The sequence below is a fragment of the Eulemur rufifrons genome, chromosome 21 (assembly GCF_041146395.1).
Source record: "Eulemur rufifrons isolate Redbay chromosome 21, OSU_ERuf_1, whole genome shotgun sequence".
Taxonomy (NCBI): Eukaryota; Metazoa; Chordata; class Mammalia; order Primates; family Lemuridae; genus Eulemur; species Eulemur rufifrons.
The window spans coordinates 25250973-25271697 of NC_091003.1; the positions used below are offsets into that span (position 1 = coordinate 25250973).

A 20725-nucleotide genomic window follows, 5' to 3' on the forward strand; every position below is an offset into this window, starting at 1 on the left:
GACACTAGATCACTCATGCGTGGCTGGCGGGAGCGTGAAACAGCACAGCCACTCCGAACAGTCTGCTTGTGTACTGACAAACCCAGCAACTGCAATCCTGGGCATTTATCCCAGAAAAACGAAAACTTATGTTTGCACAAAAACCTGTAATGCAAATGTTCCCAGTAGCTTTCACTGTAATGGCCAAAAACTGGAATCAGCCCAGATGTCCTCCAAGAGGTGAATGGTTAAACTGTGAACAAAAACATGAAATGCTACTCAGCAACAAAAAGGAACAAATTATTGATGTAAGTGGTAATTTGGATGACTATGCAGGGAATTGAGTGGAAAAGGCAAACCTCCAAAGGTAACATGCCATGTGGTTCCATGTACAGAGCTTTTCTGCTTCATAATGACCCACGGCTGCAGCGACCAACCCAGCGCAGTCAGGATCTGGTCAGTGACCACCGGCTTCCCTATTTTGTGTTCATACTTTCAGCTAAAACCCACCAGAGAAAGCCAAATATGCTCCCCAAACCATTCCCCAAAACTGTCCTGTTTTGGCAACCCGCCTCCAATCAGAGCACAAGGAACCTTTAGGGCCCTGGTGAAAAACCCTTGTTCTGGACCCAACTCCACCTGGAGGAGGGGGAGACCCAGGGCAGTGGGCCTGCCTAAGGCTGGGGTGTCATCGGAACACCAGCCCCACCACCAGCAGGTTAACAACCCTCAAGTCACACGGTCGACTGCTGCTAGAAGGCTTACAAGCGACAAACTCTTGAGAGGTGGCCCAAAGGGATGACCTAAAGTAAAGGGTGGAGCAGACATTAAGGAAAACCCTCTGGCAAACCAGCCTCGCTCCAAATGCAAGGCATCTACTGAAGGTGAAGCCTGGGGTGCACTCAGGGCAACCACACGCCAACAGCCCCAAGCACAGCCCAACCCTCGCCCAGATTAACACCCTCTTACCGCGCTAAAGACCACCCCACACTAAAGGCCTAGTGGAAGGAAAGGTGTTGCAATTTGCAAGCACCAAAACTACTGAGCCCCGTCTTTATCATTCCACACAGGATGTCCAATTTTCAACGAAAAGATCAGAAAAAAAGTACCATGCTCTAGAGACAAAACCATCAACAAAACTAGACTCAGACATGACACAGATGAAGGAACTAACTACAAAGTATTTAAAATAACTATGATTAATATGTTAAAGGCTCCAATGGAAACAGTAGACAATACATAATATCAGATGGGAAATTCAGCAGAGAGATGGAAACTACAACAAAGAATCAAACAGAAATCCCAGAAATTGAAACACACAGGCAAAATGAACAAGACAGATGAAGAGTGTCTTCAAGGGGCTCATAAGTAGATGTGACACAGCCGAGGAAAGAATTAATAAATCTAAGGCCAGGTAAACAGAAATTACTCAAACTGACAGACAAAAATGAGGCTTGAGACATGACAACTAGATGCAATGCATGATTCTGGACTGGATCCTGGACCAGGAAAAAAACAGCTATAAAGAATATTATTGGGGCCGGGCACAGTGGCTCATACCTGTAATCCTAGCACTTTGGGAGGCCAAGGCAGAAGGATTGCTAGAGGCCAGAAGTTCGAGACCTGAGCAAGAGCAAGACCCCGTCTCTACTGAAAACAGAAAAAATCAGTTGGGCATGGTGACATGCACCTGTAGTCCCAGCTACTCAGAGGCTGAGGCAGGAGGATCACTTTAGGCCAGGAGTTTGAGGTTGCAGTGAGTTATGATGACACCACCGCACTCTAGCCAGGGTGACAGAGAGACACTGTCTCTAATATATATGTGTGTGTGTGTTATTGGAACAACTGACAAAACCGGAGGGAGAATGATGGATTGTGGGTGATTGGATGGTATTGTATCCAGTGAAGTGTTCGCATTTTGATCCAACTAACTGTGGGTACATAAGGGAGTGTCCTTATTCTTAGGAAATATACACTGAAGTATATAAGGCTCAAGGTCCACAATGTCTGCAGTTTACACTCAGATGATTCAAAACAAATATGCAGACAGAGTAAATGATAAAGCAAATGTGTCAAAACAGAAACAGGATAACTGGTGAGTCTGTATAAAGGGCATCTGAGAGGAAGTTCCTTGTACTATTCTTGTAAATTTTCCTTAAGTTCGGCATTGTAACTAAAATAACAATTTATGGGAGCCTCTGCCCCCCAGGCCCAAATGGTCTGATAAGGTGGGGTCTAGCAAACACTGCAGGATAAGATTATCTCCAACTTATATAAATGGATTTGGAGAACAGTAAAAGAGAATGTTTCCCAACTCACTTCATAAAACTAATATAAATGTGATACAAAAGAAGAGTCACTGTAGCCCCAGCTGTCGGGAGGCTGAGGCAGGACCGCCTGGGCCCTGGTGCTCCGGGCTGTGGTGCGCCATGGCGGAGCCTGTGAGCGGCCACTGCACTTGGCAGCGCAGTGAGACCCTGTCCCTAACAAACACGAGTCAAGGAGAGTACAGAAAAGGAAAGTAACAGGCCAAGCTCACTTGATAAAAGGGTTTCAAAAATTCTAACTAGAATATCAGCAAACCAAATCCAGCAATATGAGATGTATATATTAATATAAAACCCATGGAGATGGTTTAACATCATAAAATCTATTAATGTAAAATAAATGAACAGATTAAAGAAAAACCGTATCAACCCAATAAATGCCAAAAAGCATTTAATAAAAATCAATACATTTTTGTAACATAAATATTCCCAGCAAAGTAGGAACAGAAGGGTACTTCCTTAACCTCACAAAGGCGTGTTCTAAAACCCTGTAGAACGCATTAGGACACACAGAACACACTAAAAGCATTCTCATTAAGTTGAGAAGACAAGAATGCTCACTACCACCATTTCTAATCGACACTGGAGAACTTAGTGAGAAAAGTTAATACTGGGGAAAAAAAGGCAAAGAAGTAACAGTCAAAGACTTGAAAGAAGAAACAACCCCTTATAAACAGAAAATCTACCAAAAATCCACAAACTGAAACAATAAGGGAATTCAGAAAATTCATCCTAAAATTCATATAGACGAGAAAAGGGCCAAGAACAGGCAACAAGATAGTCATAGCCAAGGTGGGGGCGTGAGCACAGCTGGTGCCAGGGCCGCCGGAGCCCAGGGCCCGAACGGAGTCCGGCAGGCAACTGAGACGCACAGCAACAAGTGGTGCTGAGCCCAGGCTCCCGTGCCAGCACAGGTGGCCCTGCCCCAGTCCCCCAGCGCAGAGGACGGGGAGGTGGGGGGGGAACGCGCTCGGGCACAGCCACACCGTGAGCCCCAGAAGCTGAATAAGACTTTTTTTTTTTTTTTGAGACAGAGTCTCACTCTGTTGCCCAGGCTAGAGTGAGTGCCGTGGCGTCAGCCTAGCTCACAGCAACCTCAAACTCCTGGGCTCAAGCGATCCTCCTGTCTCAGCCTCCCGAGTAGCTGGGACTACAGGCATGCGCCACCATGCCCGGCTAAGTTTTTCTATATATATTTTTAGCTGTCCATATAATTTCTTTCTATTTTTAGTAGAGACGGGGTCTTGCTCTTGCTCAGGCTGGTCTCGAACTCCTGAGCTCAAACGATCCGCCCACCTCGGCCTCCCAGAGTGCTAGGATTACAGGCGTGAGCCACCGCGCCCGGCCTGAATAAGACCTTGACATGGAATCTGAGTGGGTTGGCAGAGGGACAGGGACAGAGCTGGGAAAGGAGGAGCAGACCAGACAAGGCAGACAGAGACGCGGAGAGAAGGGTCGCAGAAGGATCCGCAGAGAGTGGGCAGAGGTGACCAACGGACTCAGATGCTCCACAGATGCCATGGGATTGGCAGGTCCCTTGGTCACTGCTCCCATATGATCGCCTAATGGCACTGAAACAAGGAAGGTAGGACTTAGGGTCTCCATTCCGGGAAAGATCCGTGGGCTCTGAGATGCCGACCAGCCTCCCGGGCCACAGAGCTGCAGACAGCCCAGCTGGGCCTACGCCCTAGATCAAGGTGAGGGGCGTCTGCTGCAACACCACAAAAGCCACTCTGCCTCAGAGCTGCTCACGGCCAGAGTCCACGCGAGGTGACCCAGGGCCCAGCGCCTTCCAGGGGGCTTACTTCTTTTACACAGGAACGAAGACTTCTCGTAGCAGCTCTCGGCGTGCCAGCTGTGGAGGTCGTGGTGCCGCAGGGTGGGGAAGTGGAAGCACTGGAGCTGGGCACAGAACACGTTGTCGTTCTCAGACATGGCCGAGGCGAAGATGGGGTCTGGGGGCAGGAACACCTCCGAGGAGCCTGGGGTGGGGGGAGGCCAGACACACAGAACGTCAGCAGACGAGTCACATGCATTCCGCGTCACGTGCATTCCGCGAGGGGGCCGGGACGTCAGACGTGACCATCAACCAAAGAGCTTGCAGACCGCAAGACCCCAGCCTGGAGGCAGCCTGTCCCAGGCCCGCGGACACGGCACCATGATAGGAGCAGGAGGGGCTGCTCTCACAAAGCACCGAGGCCTGCAAGGCCTGTCCCTGGCTGGCAGCAGCCACCACGGCAGCTGTGCCCCCTCCCCCAGGGACACCCAGGCCCCAGCGTCCCGCCTGCCTCGACTGTGCGTCAGATGGCGGGAGGCGGGCAGGGAAGAGGCCGGCTCTCTGGAGACGTCTCATCTCCACCGCTGAGAGTGCTGCTGCCACCAGCACGCCGTGCACCGCCACCCGCCTTTCCCGCGGGCTCCCCGCTTCCCAGCCCGGCCCTGCACCCTCGGACACCCTCACTTCCCCAGGCGACCCTTCGCCTGGGTGGCCGCCCTCCCCTTTTAAAAACTATTTCACTACTTGGCTTCTTGTCTCACGGGCTGAGAAATGAACAGGTTCCTCCCAAACTTCAAAAACAGATAAATCCTCAGCGCTGAGGCTATCTGCCAGGCCAGACCTCACAAGCACAACCACAGCGCATGAGCGTGACGGCAAAGCTCAACCAAGGCCACAAGTGACCTCTCAGGGCACAGTTCTGGGACCCAGTGTCCACTCCCAAAAGCTGCCCAGACCGGGGAAGAGCCACATCAGAGGGTGGCTCAGACAACTGGTCAAATGAGGTTCACGCAGGACTGTGCCGTGGTCCCGCTGAGCCACGCGCAGTTGAGGAACTAATTAGTTGGAGGATTAGCTGGAGCTACCTGATCAACACCCGTGTGCACGTGAGGCAGTAAAACTCCACGGAAACCAAGCAGGTGGGAGGGGGTCGGGCAAATTCACACCTCAGGGGTACAATGCTCGCTACCTTGGTGATGGGCACACTTGGAACTTTGACTCAAACTGCACAAAAGCAAATCACGTAACCAAAACGTTTGTACCCCTGTAATATACTGGGGAGAAAAAAAAGACACTCTCCCATCCCGGCAGCCGGCTGCCTCAACAGACTGCAGGGCATCTGCCCGGAAGCTGCTGGACTCGCAGAGCGGGCAGAAAGGGCGGCAGCTGCAGGGCTGGTGACGAGACTGGGCGGGGGGGTGCGGGCAGTGAGGGAGCTGCTGGCCTCGGTGGGACTGTGGCCACCATGAGAAACGAGAGCTGGGAACTGCGGGAGCAGGGGAGGAAGGGACCCTCTGGCGATCGTGTGGGGAGACGGGACTGGAGCCAGGCAGGCAATCGGGTGAGTGACAATCAGGGCGTCAGGTTCCAGGTGGGGGCTGTGAGGTTGGTGACAAGGGACAAGATCCTGGACGAATCTGAAATGGTGTCAGGGGTAAGAGGAGCCAGGAGGCTGACTGTCCTTCACTGGCGATGACCCCTGAAGATTCTTCTCCTGGGCCCGCCAATGCCTCCTGGACAACCCCAGGGCCCCGCCCCAACATCCTGCTCTTCCTGGAGGACCCCGTCCTGGAGGAAGGCGTTGCAGGCTCCCCGGCTGGCCACCAGGAGCCACTGCATGCGTCGTTCCACCTCCTGTCTGCAGTGCCCTTCTCCACAACCCCGCAACTGCCACCACGGCAGTCAGTCCTCGGCTTGACAGGGTGGCAGCAAGTTTCCCGGCACCCCTGCCATCCGTCGACACAGGAGCTGCGTGGCACGGTGCCGCAGGGTGCCTCGGGCTGGGCTGTCGCCATCCGCAGGCCCCCAAGCCTGACACGCGAGGGCATCTGGATGCCGCCAACCGCCTCTGCCACAAGGTCTGCTCAGGCCTCAGCAGCCACCCGTGCCAGCCCCCTGCTCCCTCCGCGTGGGAGAAGCCTCCCCAGGCCAGACGTGTTCCTGTGGCAGGAACCCCCACTCACTGTTCTGAACCACAAAGACCTCCCTTCCTGTCCTGCCGCTTCAGCACCCACAGATGAAGCCTGCACGGGGCCCACCAGGGCTGTCCGCATCCTCCGACGGCCCGCGATGGGGGCAGCCGCCCCACTCTGGGGCTGTCTTCCCTCTGGGAACTGCGGCCTGGCCCCGCTAACCCCATTCCAACCTGAGGGTCGCCTCGGCCAGCGGGCAGCGTCCCTGCACTGTGCCTTCCAGCAGCTGCTGGGCCAGCCCGGCCCCTCCCTGCCTGCTGACCCAAAGGCCCCAGGGTCTGCAGCCCTGTCTGCCGACCTCACAGGCCAGGGCCCTACGACACGGTCACGTCCCCACTCGGGTCTGGCACCAGGGCAGGGAAGATGGAGACCACAGAGGACTGGCCACATCTGAAAAGAAGCCCAGGAGAAAAGAAGGCTCCCTCTAAGTCACGCACCTGCTGATCTCAGACAACCAGTGGCACGAGTGGGCCCAGCGGTGTGTGTGCAGAGACACGCGGACAAATGGGGCAAAGGCATCGAGTGAATCTTCAATGAGCAAGTTATGCAACACGCAGACACACTAAAACACACCGTGTGTTTCCACTTTTGTGTTTTAAAATAAATATCAAGTATAAATAACCAAAAATCAGAGTGATACTGTTGGCAGAAAGGATGGGAGGCCCGGGGATGGGTGGGGGGGGGGGTGGCATGTGGCAAATGTCAGTGATTCTCTCTAGACAATAAGGATCTGTAATTTTTTTTCAAATTTTCTGCACAAATGTTATAAAAACACTGGCCTTATATCCTTTGGCGGCAGCTCTGTCTCCAAGGCACACACCAGGGCCCGCAGGGTCTCAGCCCCCCAGGGTGGAGCTCACAGGCTTGTTATGGACCCAGGGGAAAGGCCAGAGAGCTCGACCCCCAAGCCTCACAGGACCCCTGTGGGGAATGAACTCCAAATTTAAAATGTGTATATGCATAATAAATATGTACACAATGTTATTCATGCACCATTGTGCCGACCCCATAACGCAATACGTTAAGAAAAAAAAGGCCAGCTGCAGTGGCTCACGCCTGTAATACCAGCACTCTGGGAGGCTGAGGCGGGAGGATCGCTGGAGCCCAGGAGGTTGAGGTTGCAGTGAGCTGGGATGACCCACGGCCCTCGAGCCCAGACAACAAAGTGACACTCTGTCTCAAAAAAATAAATAAACAGAAGAAAAAGTTGGACAAGATGCAGATGAAATAAACATTTTTAAACGTCTATTATCATTAGCTACTATTCTTAGGCACGGTATCTTCTTAGGGAAGCGTTCACCATTAGTCGCAGAAGATTTAAATCTGCTCCCTTCGCTTTTTGGTACCTTTGCCCCCGGCGACGTCTCAGGCCCGCTGCGCTCTGCTTGGCACCGCGCCCACAGCAGGGGGCCGGCTCGGCCGCTCTCTCCTTCACTTGCCTGCATTTTCACTATTTTCTTTACTCCGCAGTTTCTTAGCAGAAATCTTCTTAAATGCTTTTAGTATGGAAATTTTTAAAATACACCACAACAGAGAGGAGTACAGCGCACCCTCAACACTGACCTACACCCGGCTGTGAGGCTCCTCCGGCCCCTCCCACGGGGGACGCGGGGCACTCGCTCCTGCACACAGGCGTGAGTCTCCCAAAATCACACCACCACCATCGCTACACCTAAGAAAATGAATTACTAGAAGGCCACGTTCAGACCGCCTCCCCGTTCCCGGAAGGTTCTCTAGGAGCCCCCTGCCCAAACGCAGGGTGCCATCCAGATTCCTGTGCTACCTGTGCCTTTCTGCTTCTTTGACTCTAGAACCACTCGTGACGCTGCGCTGTGTCAAGAGCCAGTGACCTGCAGCAGCAGAAGGATCTCTTTTAGCCACATGTTGGTTCCGTGACCACTGCTCAAATCCAGGATCAGGATTCCCAAGTCCAGTTGCCGGTGTCTACGCACAACGTTCAGCCTTTTTCTAAATACAGCTTTGCTCTCCTGATGCCCCAGTGGCGCCCCGACACAAGGACAGCCATCAGAGCCCACCCAGGCCCCTTGCCATCCTCTCTCAGGGATGAGGCCCCGGGTCCCCTGTCCCGCCACACAGACTCGTCCTCTCTTCAACTACCAGTGTCCACGCTCTGCTGGGCGAGGCGATGGGCCCAGCCCACAACTGCACCGTTTCAAAGATTCACCTGCAACAGCTGTGCTGAGGGCAGAGGAAAAAGTATTAGAAGACTTATCTTCCACACGGCATGCTGCGACTCTGGGCCTAAAACCCAAAGCCATGTATCTGTCCGCTCTTCCTGTGGGAAACCTGAGCGATACCTTCACAAAGCTGGGGCATGCAAATGTGGCTGGGGCTCTCGGTGGCCTATCAGAGGGCACAGAACGGGATGACGTGTGTCAGGCAGGACTGGGGCCAGTGGTGTGGCCCTCTCTGCTGGGCTCTGCAGCCCACACCTCTGTTCCTGCTGCATCCCAGCCGCCGGACTGGCGCCGCCTCTGTGGGGCCCTAGTCGCTCTCAGCCCTGTCCCCAGGCCTAGCACTCCTCACTTGTCCTCTCGGAGACACTCAAGACAGCAACAGCAGCACTGGGATGTGTTTGGGGAAAACACTTCACCCTAAGCTCAAGCGGCCCTGTATACTTCTGTAAAAAAATAAATTAAAAAGAATGAAAAAAAAAAATCAGTTGTGTGCATGCTTTTGTAAAAAAATAAAAATTAAAAAAAAAGAGTAAGCTCAAGTGGCCCAAAGAGAGCCCGAGAGGCAGGCTGACGGGGGCTGAGGCCGTCGGCGCGGCTCCAGCGCGACTGGAGAGGGCACAGCCGGGGCGCCCGCAGAGCTGGCAGTGCCAGCGCAAGGGGACAGGAGGGGAGGGACACGCCGGGCCAGGAGCTCTGCTGCCCACAGCAGCCGCGTCTCCGTACGCTACCCTGGAATCTCCAAGCAGCTGAGCGTGGATCCCTGAACCACACCCACACACACTCTCTTTTAACCCTCTCTGCCTGACAGCTTCCTTCAGATTCTGGACTCTAACTCCGGCCTTCTCTGCCCTGGAAAGCTTGTCCTTCCCTCTCTGGCATACCGCCGGCACCCTCTGTATGCTCATTTTTATGCCCAAATGTCCTTAACTTTACAGGGAGGATGGACAGTGTAGAAAGCTGGCCAAGGTGAGAAGTGACAACGGAGACGGCCCCGGCCCCATCAGGGCCTGACCTGTGGGCCGTGCTGCCCTGCAGCGCCCTCCCAGGACCACAGCCCCCCACGAGGGGGCCCCGCTCTCCCCACGTTCCCTGTGCAGGCACCCCTGGGTGACAGTGAGACGGAGGAGGGGGACCCCAGCAATATCCCCCGAGTCAGGACGAGTCCCCCTGGTTTCAAACTCAGCAACACGTGTGACAGACCAAAAAGGCTCACCTTTGAATGCTACCTCCCAGCGACCTTCCAAGGAGCGGTTCCGGCCGGTGATGACATACTGATAGCCAACCCACAGCCTGCAGGGGACAGAAACAGAGACCTCAGTGGCGGGAGGGAGGTGGCCATCGATGGCTGTGCGTGCATGTTCTAACACTCTCACTGACCTCCAACACTGAACTTCTAAAACAGGAGAGACTGAAGGTTAACACTTAATTTTAATCAAATGCATTAAAATTCTAAGTATTAAGTCCACAGGTTAGAATAAGTTTTATCTCTGGTAACTCTCGCCAAGACTGTTCTTATTAGCAGATCCAATAAAGCTTTCTTGTTTTAAGCAAGGCCAACCTTATTCTTGGTAAAGCCCCACGAATACAACTCTGCGAATGCGCTGAAACCACAGAACACCGCACTCTGATGGGGTGTATGTGGTGGTATGTGAGTTACACTTCAGCAAGGAAACAAACCCCTGTGAATGTACACGACCACGGTGGTTAAAGACCTCAGGCCTGCAGTGTGCTCCTGAGCGCACACGGCCCAGCACTGGGGGGACCTGCACACGGTCCCGGCCGACAAGCACCTGCCGAGTCTGTGCCCCTCACCCCGGCTTTCTAGTCCCAAGCCCAGAGATGCCCGTCAGCAGGTCCGCCTGGCATGGCGCTGCTCCGCCCTCAGCCTGCGCTGTGCAACGCGGCCGTCCTGGGAGGTGGGGCGTCCCCACCCGCTGGGCTGTGCCCTCATGCTTCTCTGCTGGACTCATGGGCATGACCTCATGGGGTCAGGACAATAACCTGTGAGCTAAGACTTATTTCTCTCCCTTTGTCGCTGCAGAAGGAAAAACAGTCCCGTCTTGTGATTGGCCGAGTCACACAGGGCGTAACTGCGGAGCCAAACCCAGCTCAGGCTCAGGTCTTGAGACGAAGGCCCTCTGCCCACGTGCCGCAGGGCACTGTGCTCCCACGGCAGTGTGGCAGCCTGTGCCACTGTAGGGGGTGGCAGGCGACCAGCAGAGAGCACTGGCCGTTCCTGGGCCCTGCAGCTCACTGCCCCACAGGGCTACCGTCCCCTCCAGAAAAGGGGACAGCAACTGGCTGTCCCACGAGGCAACCTCCAGAGGTGGCACACCACAGGCCCCACACAGCCTGCCCCTAAATGGAAACCCCCACAACACTGGGTCTGGAGGCCGGGCGCGGTGGCTCACGCCTGCAATCCCAGTATTCCGGGAAGCCGAGGCAAGAGGATCGCTTGAGCTCAGGAGTTCGGGACCAGCCTGAGCAAGAACGAGACCCCGTCTCTACTAAAAATATAAAAAAAAATAGCTGGGCAACTAAAAATAGAAAAAATTAGCTGGGCGTGGTGGCGCATGTCTGTAGTCCCAGCTACTCGGGAGGCTGAGGCACGAGGATTGCTTGAGCCCAGGAGTTCGAGGTTGCAATGAACTGTGATGACACCTTGGCACTGTAGCCCAGGCGACAGAGCAAGATTCTGTTTCCAAAAAAACAAAAACAAAACATTGGGTCTGGCACGCAGCAGTCGGGTCCCCTTCCCACCCTCTCTTCTTGATAAGGCTGAGCCTGCAGGTCAAGGGCCGGGCTCTGGGGCCAGACTGCCCGGGCCTGAATCCTGGCACACACCCAACAAGTGCGTAGTCCAGAGTCACATGCGCCCACGCAGGAACCCTAGGCTTCCTGGGAGGACCGAATGAGCAGACGCACAGAAAGCACTGAGCACAGGGTCGGCGGGGCTCGCTGTCGCAGGAGGAGCCTCTGCCCTCCTGGGCACCCCCTGAGCCAGGCCCATGAAGCCCCACACTAAGCATGCCCCCCACCCAAGTGACGCAGGCGGGCACCCCTTGCCCGCACTCGACAAGTGCAGCTGTACTCACGGAGGGGGACCTTTGAAAGGGGCTGGTCCACAGCCCCATGAGGTGGCGGCAGAGCCCAGCCCACCGCGCCCACTCCGCAAGCCCCGCCCCCATCTCCTGGCACAGGCCAACCCCCGGATCTCCTCGGGCTCCCGGTGGGTGGGGCTGGCCGCCCCAGGAGTGCTACTGGGTGCTGGGCGGTCGGTCGGTCAGTCGGCAGACTCCGACCCAAGACTCACTTGCGCTGGTCCTTCCAGCCGAAGCTCCGCTCGGGCTGGTCCCATTCCTGGGCCAGGACAAAGCGCAGCTCCTGGTCGGTGGAGAAGGTGGCGAGGGAGCCGTTCAGGCGCTGGCAGGTCTGCGCGGCGTCCCAGTAGTTCTCCCCGCTCAGGTAGACCCTGTAGCAGCTGGCCGTGCCTTCGTAGTGGTGCCACCCTGTCGGGCACTTCCCTAGGAAACATGAAGCACAAAAGGGGCATTGTCCCCCAAATTAGGATCCGACTCCAAAACGAAATCACACGTGCCTCGTCAGGGCCAGGCAGCCTCGGAGAGCAGCCGAGGCCAGCCGGGGGCCCGAGGGTGGAGACAGGCTCCTGCGCGAGACCACGGACTCGGCAGAAATGCTTGAGTCTCTCTACAACGTACATTCCACCTGGGAGCCAGGTAAATTCAGCGATTCCTCCCATTTCTATAAGGTCTTTTAATCTACTCAATACTAAAGAACGGCCGCTGAATTAATCCCTGGGAAGCAGGCACCGTTCTCCGGCGAGGCGAGCGTGGTGGGCCAGGAGGCCAGCTCCGCCTGCGCTCGCTGACACCGGCCAGCTCTGCCCTCAACGGCAGCTCAGCAGACCGGAGCTGGGGGGCCCTGAGACTGTGTGGCGGGCCCCTGCCCTCCACGGGCAGAAAAGGAGGCCTGGGCGCTGCCCCCGCTGCAAAGCCCAGGACCAGCAGGAGCCCGAGCCTCCCTGCGCCCAGCCAGTGTCTCCTCCTTTCTCGACCTTTCGACCTGCCCCTCAGGCCTGGGAAGGCCTGGTAACTTACAGCTCACCTTAAGGAACATTAGTGACCTGTTTTATAGAATCTACAACCTTCAAATGCTGGCTATCTCCTATTAGTACACCGAAGAAAAGTAACAATTTTTAGCAAAGCCAGTCGTTTAAAAAAATGCATTTTTTAATGCATGCTATGGAACTAGTAAAATTTCTTGGAGACTTACGCTCATGTTTTTATTATTTAGGAGCGTGTGTGTGTGTGTGTGTGTGTGTGTGTGACTTCTGAACAAAGGCACATGGACTATGGGAAAGGAAGTGGCGGCTCTGGCCCCGAGCTGGGGGCAGGGCCACGGCACCACGTGCGCTGGACGGCGGTGCCTGGACGGCGCAGAGACCTGCACCCCTGCGTGCGCAGGGAAGCTCCTTGGTGTGGACAGGGAACCAGCTCTGGGGGAGAAGGCGCGGCACAGTCGCTGCGTGTTTCCTGAGTGCCCACATCGACGCGGTCACCCTGACCACGTGCCTAGCAGGTGGCTCTGTTCCGTCCCGTACAGAGGTGAGGAGGGACGGGCCCAGCAGCTGGTTGCCAGCACCAGGGCTGGGCTTCCCATCTCGGGCGGGCCCGGAGGAAGCCCTCTGGGGAGGGGACCCAGCTGGCTGGGGACACTAGAGGAAGAAAGCACTCCCTTTTATTGATGCATCTTTCTATGTTCTGAACTGTGTGGGATTGTTACCTGTTCGAAATTAAGCAGACAAGCAATGAGAAGAGAGAACATGGAGCGGCGGCCCCCACAGGGCTGTGCCCTGGAGCCACCCCATCCAGCTGGGTGACCTCTCAGCCTCAGCTTCCTCACTCGCCAAGTATGTGCACCACCCTGCGGCTGCGGGGATCCGTGGCAAAGCCGGGCGCGGATGACAGCTGGCCCACACCACCCGCAGCTCACGTGGGCCTCGGCAAAGAACTGAGGCTCCCCGAGGGGCAGGAGCTGTGAGCAGCGCTGGGGACTCCCCAGGAACTCGCTGCTGACAGTGCCGGGTGCGGGCGAGACCACCACAGCTCAGCTGCCAGCAGGGGGCACGGGCTGACGCGCTCCCTACTGCTGAGAGGGCAGCAGACCAGTCCTGCCTCCCTGGGGCCAGGCGCTCCCAGCGTACCTAAGGGCACCACACCTGTACAGGTGTGCCTGGGACGGGCAACTTCAGCTGTGGCTCTTCCTCCCCTCAACCTTCCTTGATCGTGTTATGTACCTATACAATTTTAACATCTTATCCTTAAAATTCTTGAATAGGAAAAAAAAAAAACAAAATAAAATTTTAATGTCATAGGTAATTCATTAAATAACCAATTGCCTTAAAAAATTAAAAAAAAACACGTAAGTAGAGCCTTCCCAACCCATCAGCTGTACCTAATCTCATCTTGCAGAGCCGGTTTCTCCGTCTATAAAGGGCACGATACAACTGCAGGATCGCCAAGGGCCCTGCAAGGCTGCCACTCGGTGAAGACAAGCTGAGTGACTTCCCCGGGGCTCAGGTCAGGAGCTGGGTGACCTTGGGCAGGTCACGTGCAGCCTCACTCATCCCCCCCCCCCCCACAGTGGCGCGAGAGCCAGGCCCCAGTCGGGCCGTGCACCCGGGCGCCACAGTCGGGGCAGGTCCGCAACTTACTGCTGAAGCGGACGGGCTGCGCCACGTTCACCGGGTGGAAGTGCGTGGGGTCACCTCCTCTGGCCCGCCCCTGCCGCGGATCCACGGCCTCCTTCCCATGGTAAGGACGCACCTCTCCGGTCACTTCTGAAAGCAAAGGAGACGTGTGCTGTGAGTCCCAAGCGTGCAGCCGAGGGTGGCGCTCCAGCCAGTGCCAAGCTCGGGGCAGCGTGGGTGAGGCTGCTCCGGCTGGAGGGGGAGGCCTGGCAGCACACGGTCCACTCAGGCTTTCTCTTAGAACTCTACACAGCATTGTCCTTCACGGCAAATGGGTCACGTGTGCTTGTTAAAATTATGCCTTGGCAGTCTTTCTATAATTACTATTGTGAAATGGGGTCTCTCTCTGATTGCATTTTCCAACAGGTTACTGCGAGCACAGCGAAGCGTCAGCATTCCAGCTGCAAATCCTTCGGCAGCTCAGTGACGCTGGGCGAGGGAGCTCTTTCCAGAGCCCAGGCTGCCCTTCCCCCACCCCTGCTGGCCTGGGAGCTCCCCTGTTGGTAAAAGGGGGACCCTCCTCTGCCGTGCTGTCTCGGGACCTGAGCCGCCTCATATCTGCTGTCTGCCCGTCCCCCAAGGCCGCGAGGGCCTCAGTGCGTGGTTGGAAGGTGTGAGCAGGAAGCTGAGGATGGGGGAAGAATCTAGTTTTATGTGTCTTGATCTATTATTAATCTGCAGGTCGGCTCCTCCACACTCTCTCTGGAGTCCTCTGCAGGTAAAGACTGACGCAGAGGAGGGAGGTGGTTTATCCGAGGCCACGGAGCAGGAGAGAGCCACAGGCAGCGCCCCTCGTGGGCCCACCCACCTGCCACTCCGCCTGCACAGGTGTACCCTGATGCATGGTGATGAGCACCTGGGGCAAGGTCAGGCCAGAGGGGGATAAACGGCCTGCAGGGCTGCACACAGACACCTGCCGCAGGCACACTCTGGCCGCAGATGGGGGGGGGGGGGCCTCAGCTCCCTCAGGCCAGCCTGAGGCAGAGACTCAGGCATGGGGGTGGCCTCTTAAAGAGCCTCCTTCCCTGACCCCGGGGCTGGCAGTCCGCCCCACCTGACAAGCTCCTCCTGCGGCTGGTTCTGCTAGCGTCTGGACTCTGACATGGCCTTTATTTAATAAACAGGCTGCATGTTTTTCTCATTATAAAATATCCAGTGTGAAACATCTGAGCAATACAGAAGTTTGAAAAGACAACCAACAATAAAGGCAAGAAACCCTTCCTATATGAGGGTCTGCCCCTCCCATCTCGTTTTCTACTTTGTGTAAAACATATTTATTCCTTAAAAATATTGGGATCACATCAAATACTCTATCTTATGACTTGCTCTGTAAGCTTAAGGCTATAAACAGCCTTTCATTTCTCAAATAGGCTTAAAACCTTACTTTCGATGGCTGTACAGTATTCTGGGAATCGAGTTCTTTCAATACCACAATCCCTGTGATTTGAAGTTTAGGTTGTTTGCATTTTTTTCCATTCTATGAAAGGCTGCAGTAAATAACTTGTGCAACAATTTGTATGTGTCCTTCATAATGTCTTTCTGAGACCCTGGGCAAGTCAAAACCCTAGATGCTTTGCTTCCTTCACCCACAAAATAGTCACTAACAGTATTTCCATAGCTTCTCTGGGGCACGCGACGGGGACCAGTTGCCGTAAGATTGAGAATCACTCTGAAATACAAAATATGCTACCAGCCTCTGAGATATCTTTAACATAAAGTGAGGCCCTCCAAGGGAGAAGCATTTTTAAGGCCTCACTGTGTGTTTTCAGTGCAGGTGCCTTTGGAGGTACCTCAACACCCCAAAATGCAATATAATGATCTCAGATGTTGCCGCCAGTCTGGGCCAGGAACCCGGCACCAAGACAGGCCTGATGCTGCAAACATGTAGCATTGGGGGACGATCAGCTCTCTAGGACTGGAGGGCCCCCACCCCGTGTCCTGGGCTGGGCCACCTGCAGCAGTCGCCGCTCCAGAGGACTCACCGGCCGCTCTGAAGCAGGGCAGCCCACAGCACAAAGACCCCTCCCAGGGAGGCAGGCAGGGGAGGGCTGCTGGGACAGGCAGCAGTGCTTGCTGCAGAAGGGAAGAGCCACCTGGACTTCTGAGGTGGCTGCACTTAAGCTGGGGGGGTGGGGGTGGGGAGAAGAGCTTTCCCAGAGGCAAAGGCAGACACATATGGGACAAGTTTGAGGTTGTTTGTATTTCTTTTCATTCTACGAAAGGGTGCATTGAATAACTTGCATAACCAAGCCTGGGTGTGGCTAGAGCACATGGCACTGACCCTGAATTCCGCATCTCCCTCTGCTCAACGGGCAAGACCTGCAGCTCCACTTTGTACCTTGGCCTCTTCCCCAAACCAAGCACAGCCCCTGGTGAAACTGCTCACAGAGAGACCAGATGAATCTAGGGCAGAGGGAGGGAGGGAGGGAAAAGGTAACAGAGAGCTGCCACTCGGTCACATGGGCACCAGAGGCCAGGTTGGGCGCACATTGACAGTTTGAGAGAAGCCATCTGCAGGCTGGGGCAGGGGACCAGGAGAAATATTTCAGGAAAGTAACTAGAAGGCCAAATGGTGGTAAAGGAAGTTAGTCTGTGCTGAGCAGGCTTCTCTGGCTCTGGTGGCGACTGTGAGCCCTTCTCCTGTCCATCACCTCTTCACACCCAAATGCCCACATTCACCCCTCACCGCTCATCTACTCAACGCCGTCTGTGCCCACCATGGAAACCTGGCAGCACAGACACAGGCCTTTGCCAGCAAGAAGGGGAAAGGCTTGGCCAACGGGGTGATGCTGATGGTGGACAGACAGGGACCCTGCGTGTCCTGGGGGAGTCCGGGCAGTGGGCAGCGCACAGGGCCATCATCCTCAGGATGTCTCAGGATCACCTCTGACAGCACAGAATCTTCCTCTTCTCCCTGAGGGCAGGCCCGGCTCTGCCCGCTGGGCCCACCCCTGTGCGGCCAGCCCCGGAGCGCTGTCCAGGACACAGACCCCCAAAGCAGCTTTGCCTCTTCCTCTGTGTGTGCCAGGCACTGTCCCAGGCATGGGGAACCGACCGGGAACAAAACAGCAAATGATCCTGTCCTCCTTAGCAGAGGCCACACCCTCCTCTTCCACCAGCAACTGGAGAGGGAAGCACTTGCTCCCCATGATTGGGATGGGGACCAGTTCAAGTGCATCACCCAACCCCGAAACCACCCCAGACTTTAGAAAAGCAGAAGAGAAATGGCCCCTGAGGCCCCAGAGTCAGGCTGTTCTTTGGTGCTTTAGAAAAACAGCTCTTCTCTCTTTAGATGTCCTCACCAAGACTTCACAGCAGCCCTGGCTACCAAAGACGGAGCGGGAGGGACCCCACTGAAGGAGACCTGAAGAAGGGAGGGGACAGAATGGCTGACTTGGTACTTAAACCTGAGGAGAAGGGACATGTTCTACAGGCGAGAGAAGCAGGCTCAGAAGTGCCAGCAGACTTGCTCCAGGTCAGACGTGGAGCATAAGGGCAGGGGCCGCCTCCCCCAGGGCCGCAGGACCTGAGGCCCCCCACCCCGGCTCGGAACTGCAGCACCCAAAGCCACCTCCGCTCTGTCCCAGGCCCCGCTGTCTGTGCGCCTCCCCTCCTGCTTCTGGTACCACTGGTGGCTCCAGGTACGCTGGGCTGCCTGCCTCCCCCGCAGAGGACCACAGTGAGAGCTGGGGGTGCTGGAGAGCCTCACACCCAGCAAGGAAACTGGCTGCTTCCTAACAGTGTTTGGCCAGAAAGGAGGATTAGTTGCAAATAAACGACAAAATGTGAGTGATTCCACCTTGTATTTCTAGAAATTTAAACCCTGCCCACAGAGGGCTTTAGGGTCCAGATGAGCTTGTAACTTCTCCAAATATAAGCCAGGGCGAGATGATCAAGCCTTCTTAGCCCTCTGAGTTGTCAGAACACACGTCACTTTCCTACTTTATAAAAAACAAGTCTGGAATTGCGGTCAAAAACCCACTGTTGTTAAGTCTAATAATACTTGTTTACCAAAACATAATTTCTAAAACCAGAAAACCATAACTATAAAATTCCTAATGGTATTGCCGTTGTTCTTTTTTTTTTTTTTTTTTGAGACAGAGTTTCACTCTGTCGCCCAGGCTAGAGTGCAGTGGCGTCATCATAGCTCACTGTAGCCTGTAACTCCTGGGCTGAAGCCATCCTCTTGCATCAGCCTCCTTAGTAGCTGGGACTACAGGTGCGCATCACCTGGCTAATTTTTTTTTTTTTTTAGGGACGGGGTCTCACTATGTTGCTCAGGCTGGTCTCAAATCCCTGGACTCAAGTGATCCTCCTGCCTCAGCCTCCAAAGTGCTGGGATTATAGGCGTGAGCCACCACGCCCAGCCTCGTGCAAGTTCTTCAAACTGCTCCTTCTCCCTCTGGGCCCGGGCCAGGGCCTTGCTTGCTGTGTCATGACTGAGGCTGGAGACTTGCCAAGGGCGTGCCCACAGTTTAAAACACCAGTACAAGCACTTTTGTTTTTCCGTTTTATACCCACACAGACAATATACGACCTAACACAGAATATGACTGCAAAACTATAGCCCTGAAAGTTCCAAGTCAAAAACCTGCCTCCCTCCTGTTGCTCCTGGGTCCAGGAATGTCTCTGGCAAAAGAGGGACATTCACAGAGGGAATGTCTTAAAACCCGCTATGGGCCAATGACAGGAGCTGAAGCCACCAGAGTCCTAAGGCACATTCAGGCTGCAGCCTTGGGTCTCAACCGCCAGCAGAGACAAGACAAAAGTGGGCTGACAAGCAGGACTCCTCACCCAAGATGAAACAGAAAACCCCGCCTCCCTCCCCAGCCTCCTGTCCCCAGTCCTGTTGCCCAGAGCCACCCTTTCACTTATTTCTTCTGGTATTCACATCCCTATTTCCTAGTTTTATCCATTGTAAATGTTGCCCACTGACGTAATGTTACGGCAGGTAACTCTGTACCCCACCTTCCAATCGAGGAGAATCCATTTCGTAATTAAAGCCAGTACACTAATGTAATAATGTAAGTGAGCCAAAGGGCACACTTAGGTTATTTCATTTCTCTAACAACTTTCTTTCTCCTGAAGTTAATATGTGCATCCATCTTTAAATTAGTTTTCTGTATTTCTACCACTAATTTTTCCAGATACTATAATAGATAAAGGCCAGGAATAAAACTTTTGAATTCTCAAACACCCTTTTGCACTCTGCTTCCTGCAGGACTCCCCCACCCCCTGCCCTCCTGCCCCCCAGCCCTGTGTCTCGTCCCAGTCAGAGCTGGCTGCTCCCCAGGCTGGGCAGAGCCGCGGTCCTGCCCTGAGCCGTCCCCTGTCCCGGGCCACCTTCTCTCTCGCTTTATCCTCTCCTTTCACAAGGTCAGGTCTCCCATTGTCTTCCTAAGAAAGGGCACAGGGACCTTTCTCAGTCTGTCCCTATCTGCACATTTCTTTTTTTTTTTTTTTTTCTTTTTTGAGACAGAGTCTCGCTCTGTTGCCCGGGCTAGAGTGCTGTGGCGTCAGCCTAGCTCACAGCAACCTCAAACTCCTGGGCTCAAGCGATCCTCCTGCCTCAGCCTCCCAAGTAGCTGGGACTACAGGCATGCGCCACCATGCCCGGCTAATTTTTTCTATACATATTTTTAGCTGTCCATATAATTTCTTTCTATTTTTAGTAGAGACGGGGTCTTGCTCTTGCTCAGGCTGGTCTCGAACTCCTGACCTCGAGCGATCCACCCGCCTCGGCCTCCCAGAGTGCTGGGATTACACGCGTGAGCCGCCGCGCCTGGCCTGCACATTTCTTTATTCTATCTTCATGCATGACTGGTTTCTTTAGGTATAAAAATTCCAGATTAGTAACATTTTTGAAGCGTCTGGTTAAAGATTTCCCATTGAACAAACACATTCATTCATCTCTAGTCTCTCCTAAAACCTAATGCGACAACAGTAACGATATTTTTTACGAGGCATGTGGTCACAAGAACAAACAGAGCAGGAAAGAGGATGACAACGTTCTAAAAACTGGAAAGCAGAGGACACAGGGTGATGTAGAGAGGGTGACCACACGCATCAGTCTGCCTGTTGTCCCAGTATCTCACAGTATCTTACCCAGTTTGGCTTCTGTCCATCTCAAAATTGTCTTATTTTAGAAGTAAATCACTGTAAACTCATTTGAGCCCAGAAAGCTAAATCCTAGGCCAACAGCTGGGAAAGTGGAAAAATTAGGAATCTGGCAATATTTAACAAATCTACATATACCTTCAACCTAGCAATCGTACATTTAGAATTTATACTGAATATGTATCTCCAACAATTTGGGGGTGGAGAGATATATGCACAAGGTTATTTACTGTGGTATTTTTAATAGCAAAATAATGGGAAAAATTGGAAGGCCCATACACAGGAGACTAATTAAAGTATAGTAGGTCCCTGGAGTGGGGCACAATACAGCTGTAAAACAGAATGAAAACGCTTTCCATGAACTG

The 20725-nt window shown here is 54.3% G+C and overlaps 1 protein-coding gene across 5 annotated transcripts in view; it reads right to left on the minus strand.

Moving 5' to 3' along the window:
- DGCR2 (DiGeorge syndrome critical region gene 2) overlaps nt 1-20725 on the minus strand; it is an 86697-nt gene that overhangs the window by 12846 nt on the left and 53126 nt on the right. For 2 of the 5 annotated variants that reach the window (XM_069496703.1, XM_069496701.1), the window contains 4 exons: nt 14208-14333; nt 11787-11997; nt 9687-9763; nt 4112-4288 (listed from right to left, as the gene is read on the minus strand). In XM_069496703.1, the coding sequence (XP_069352804.1) occupies nt 4112-4288; nt 9687-9763; nt 11787-11997; nt 14208-14333 (591 nt within the window). Of the gene's footprint in view, nt 1-4111; nt 4289-9686; nt 9764-11786; nt 12007-14207; nt 14334-20725 lie in introns of all 5 variants that reach the window. The other 3 variants (XM_069496705.1, XM_069496702.1, XM_069496704.1) reach the window with 2 other exon arrangements.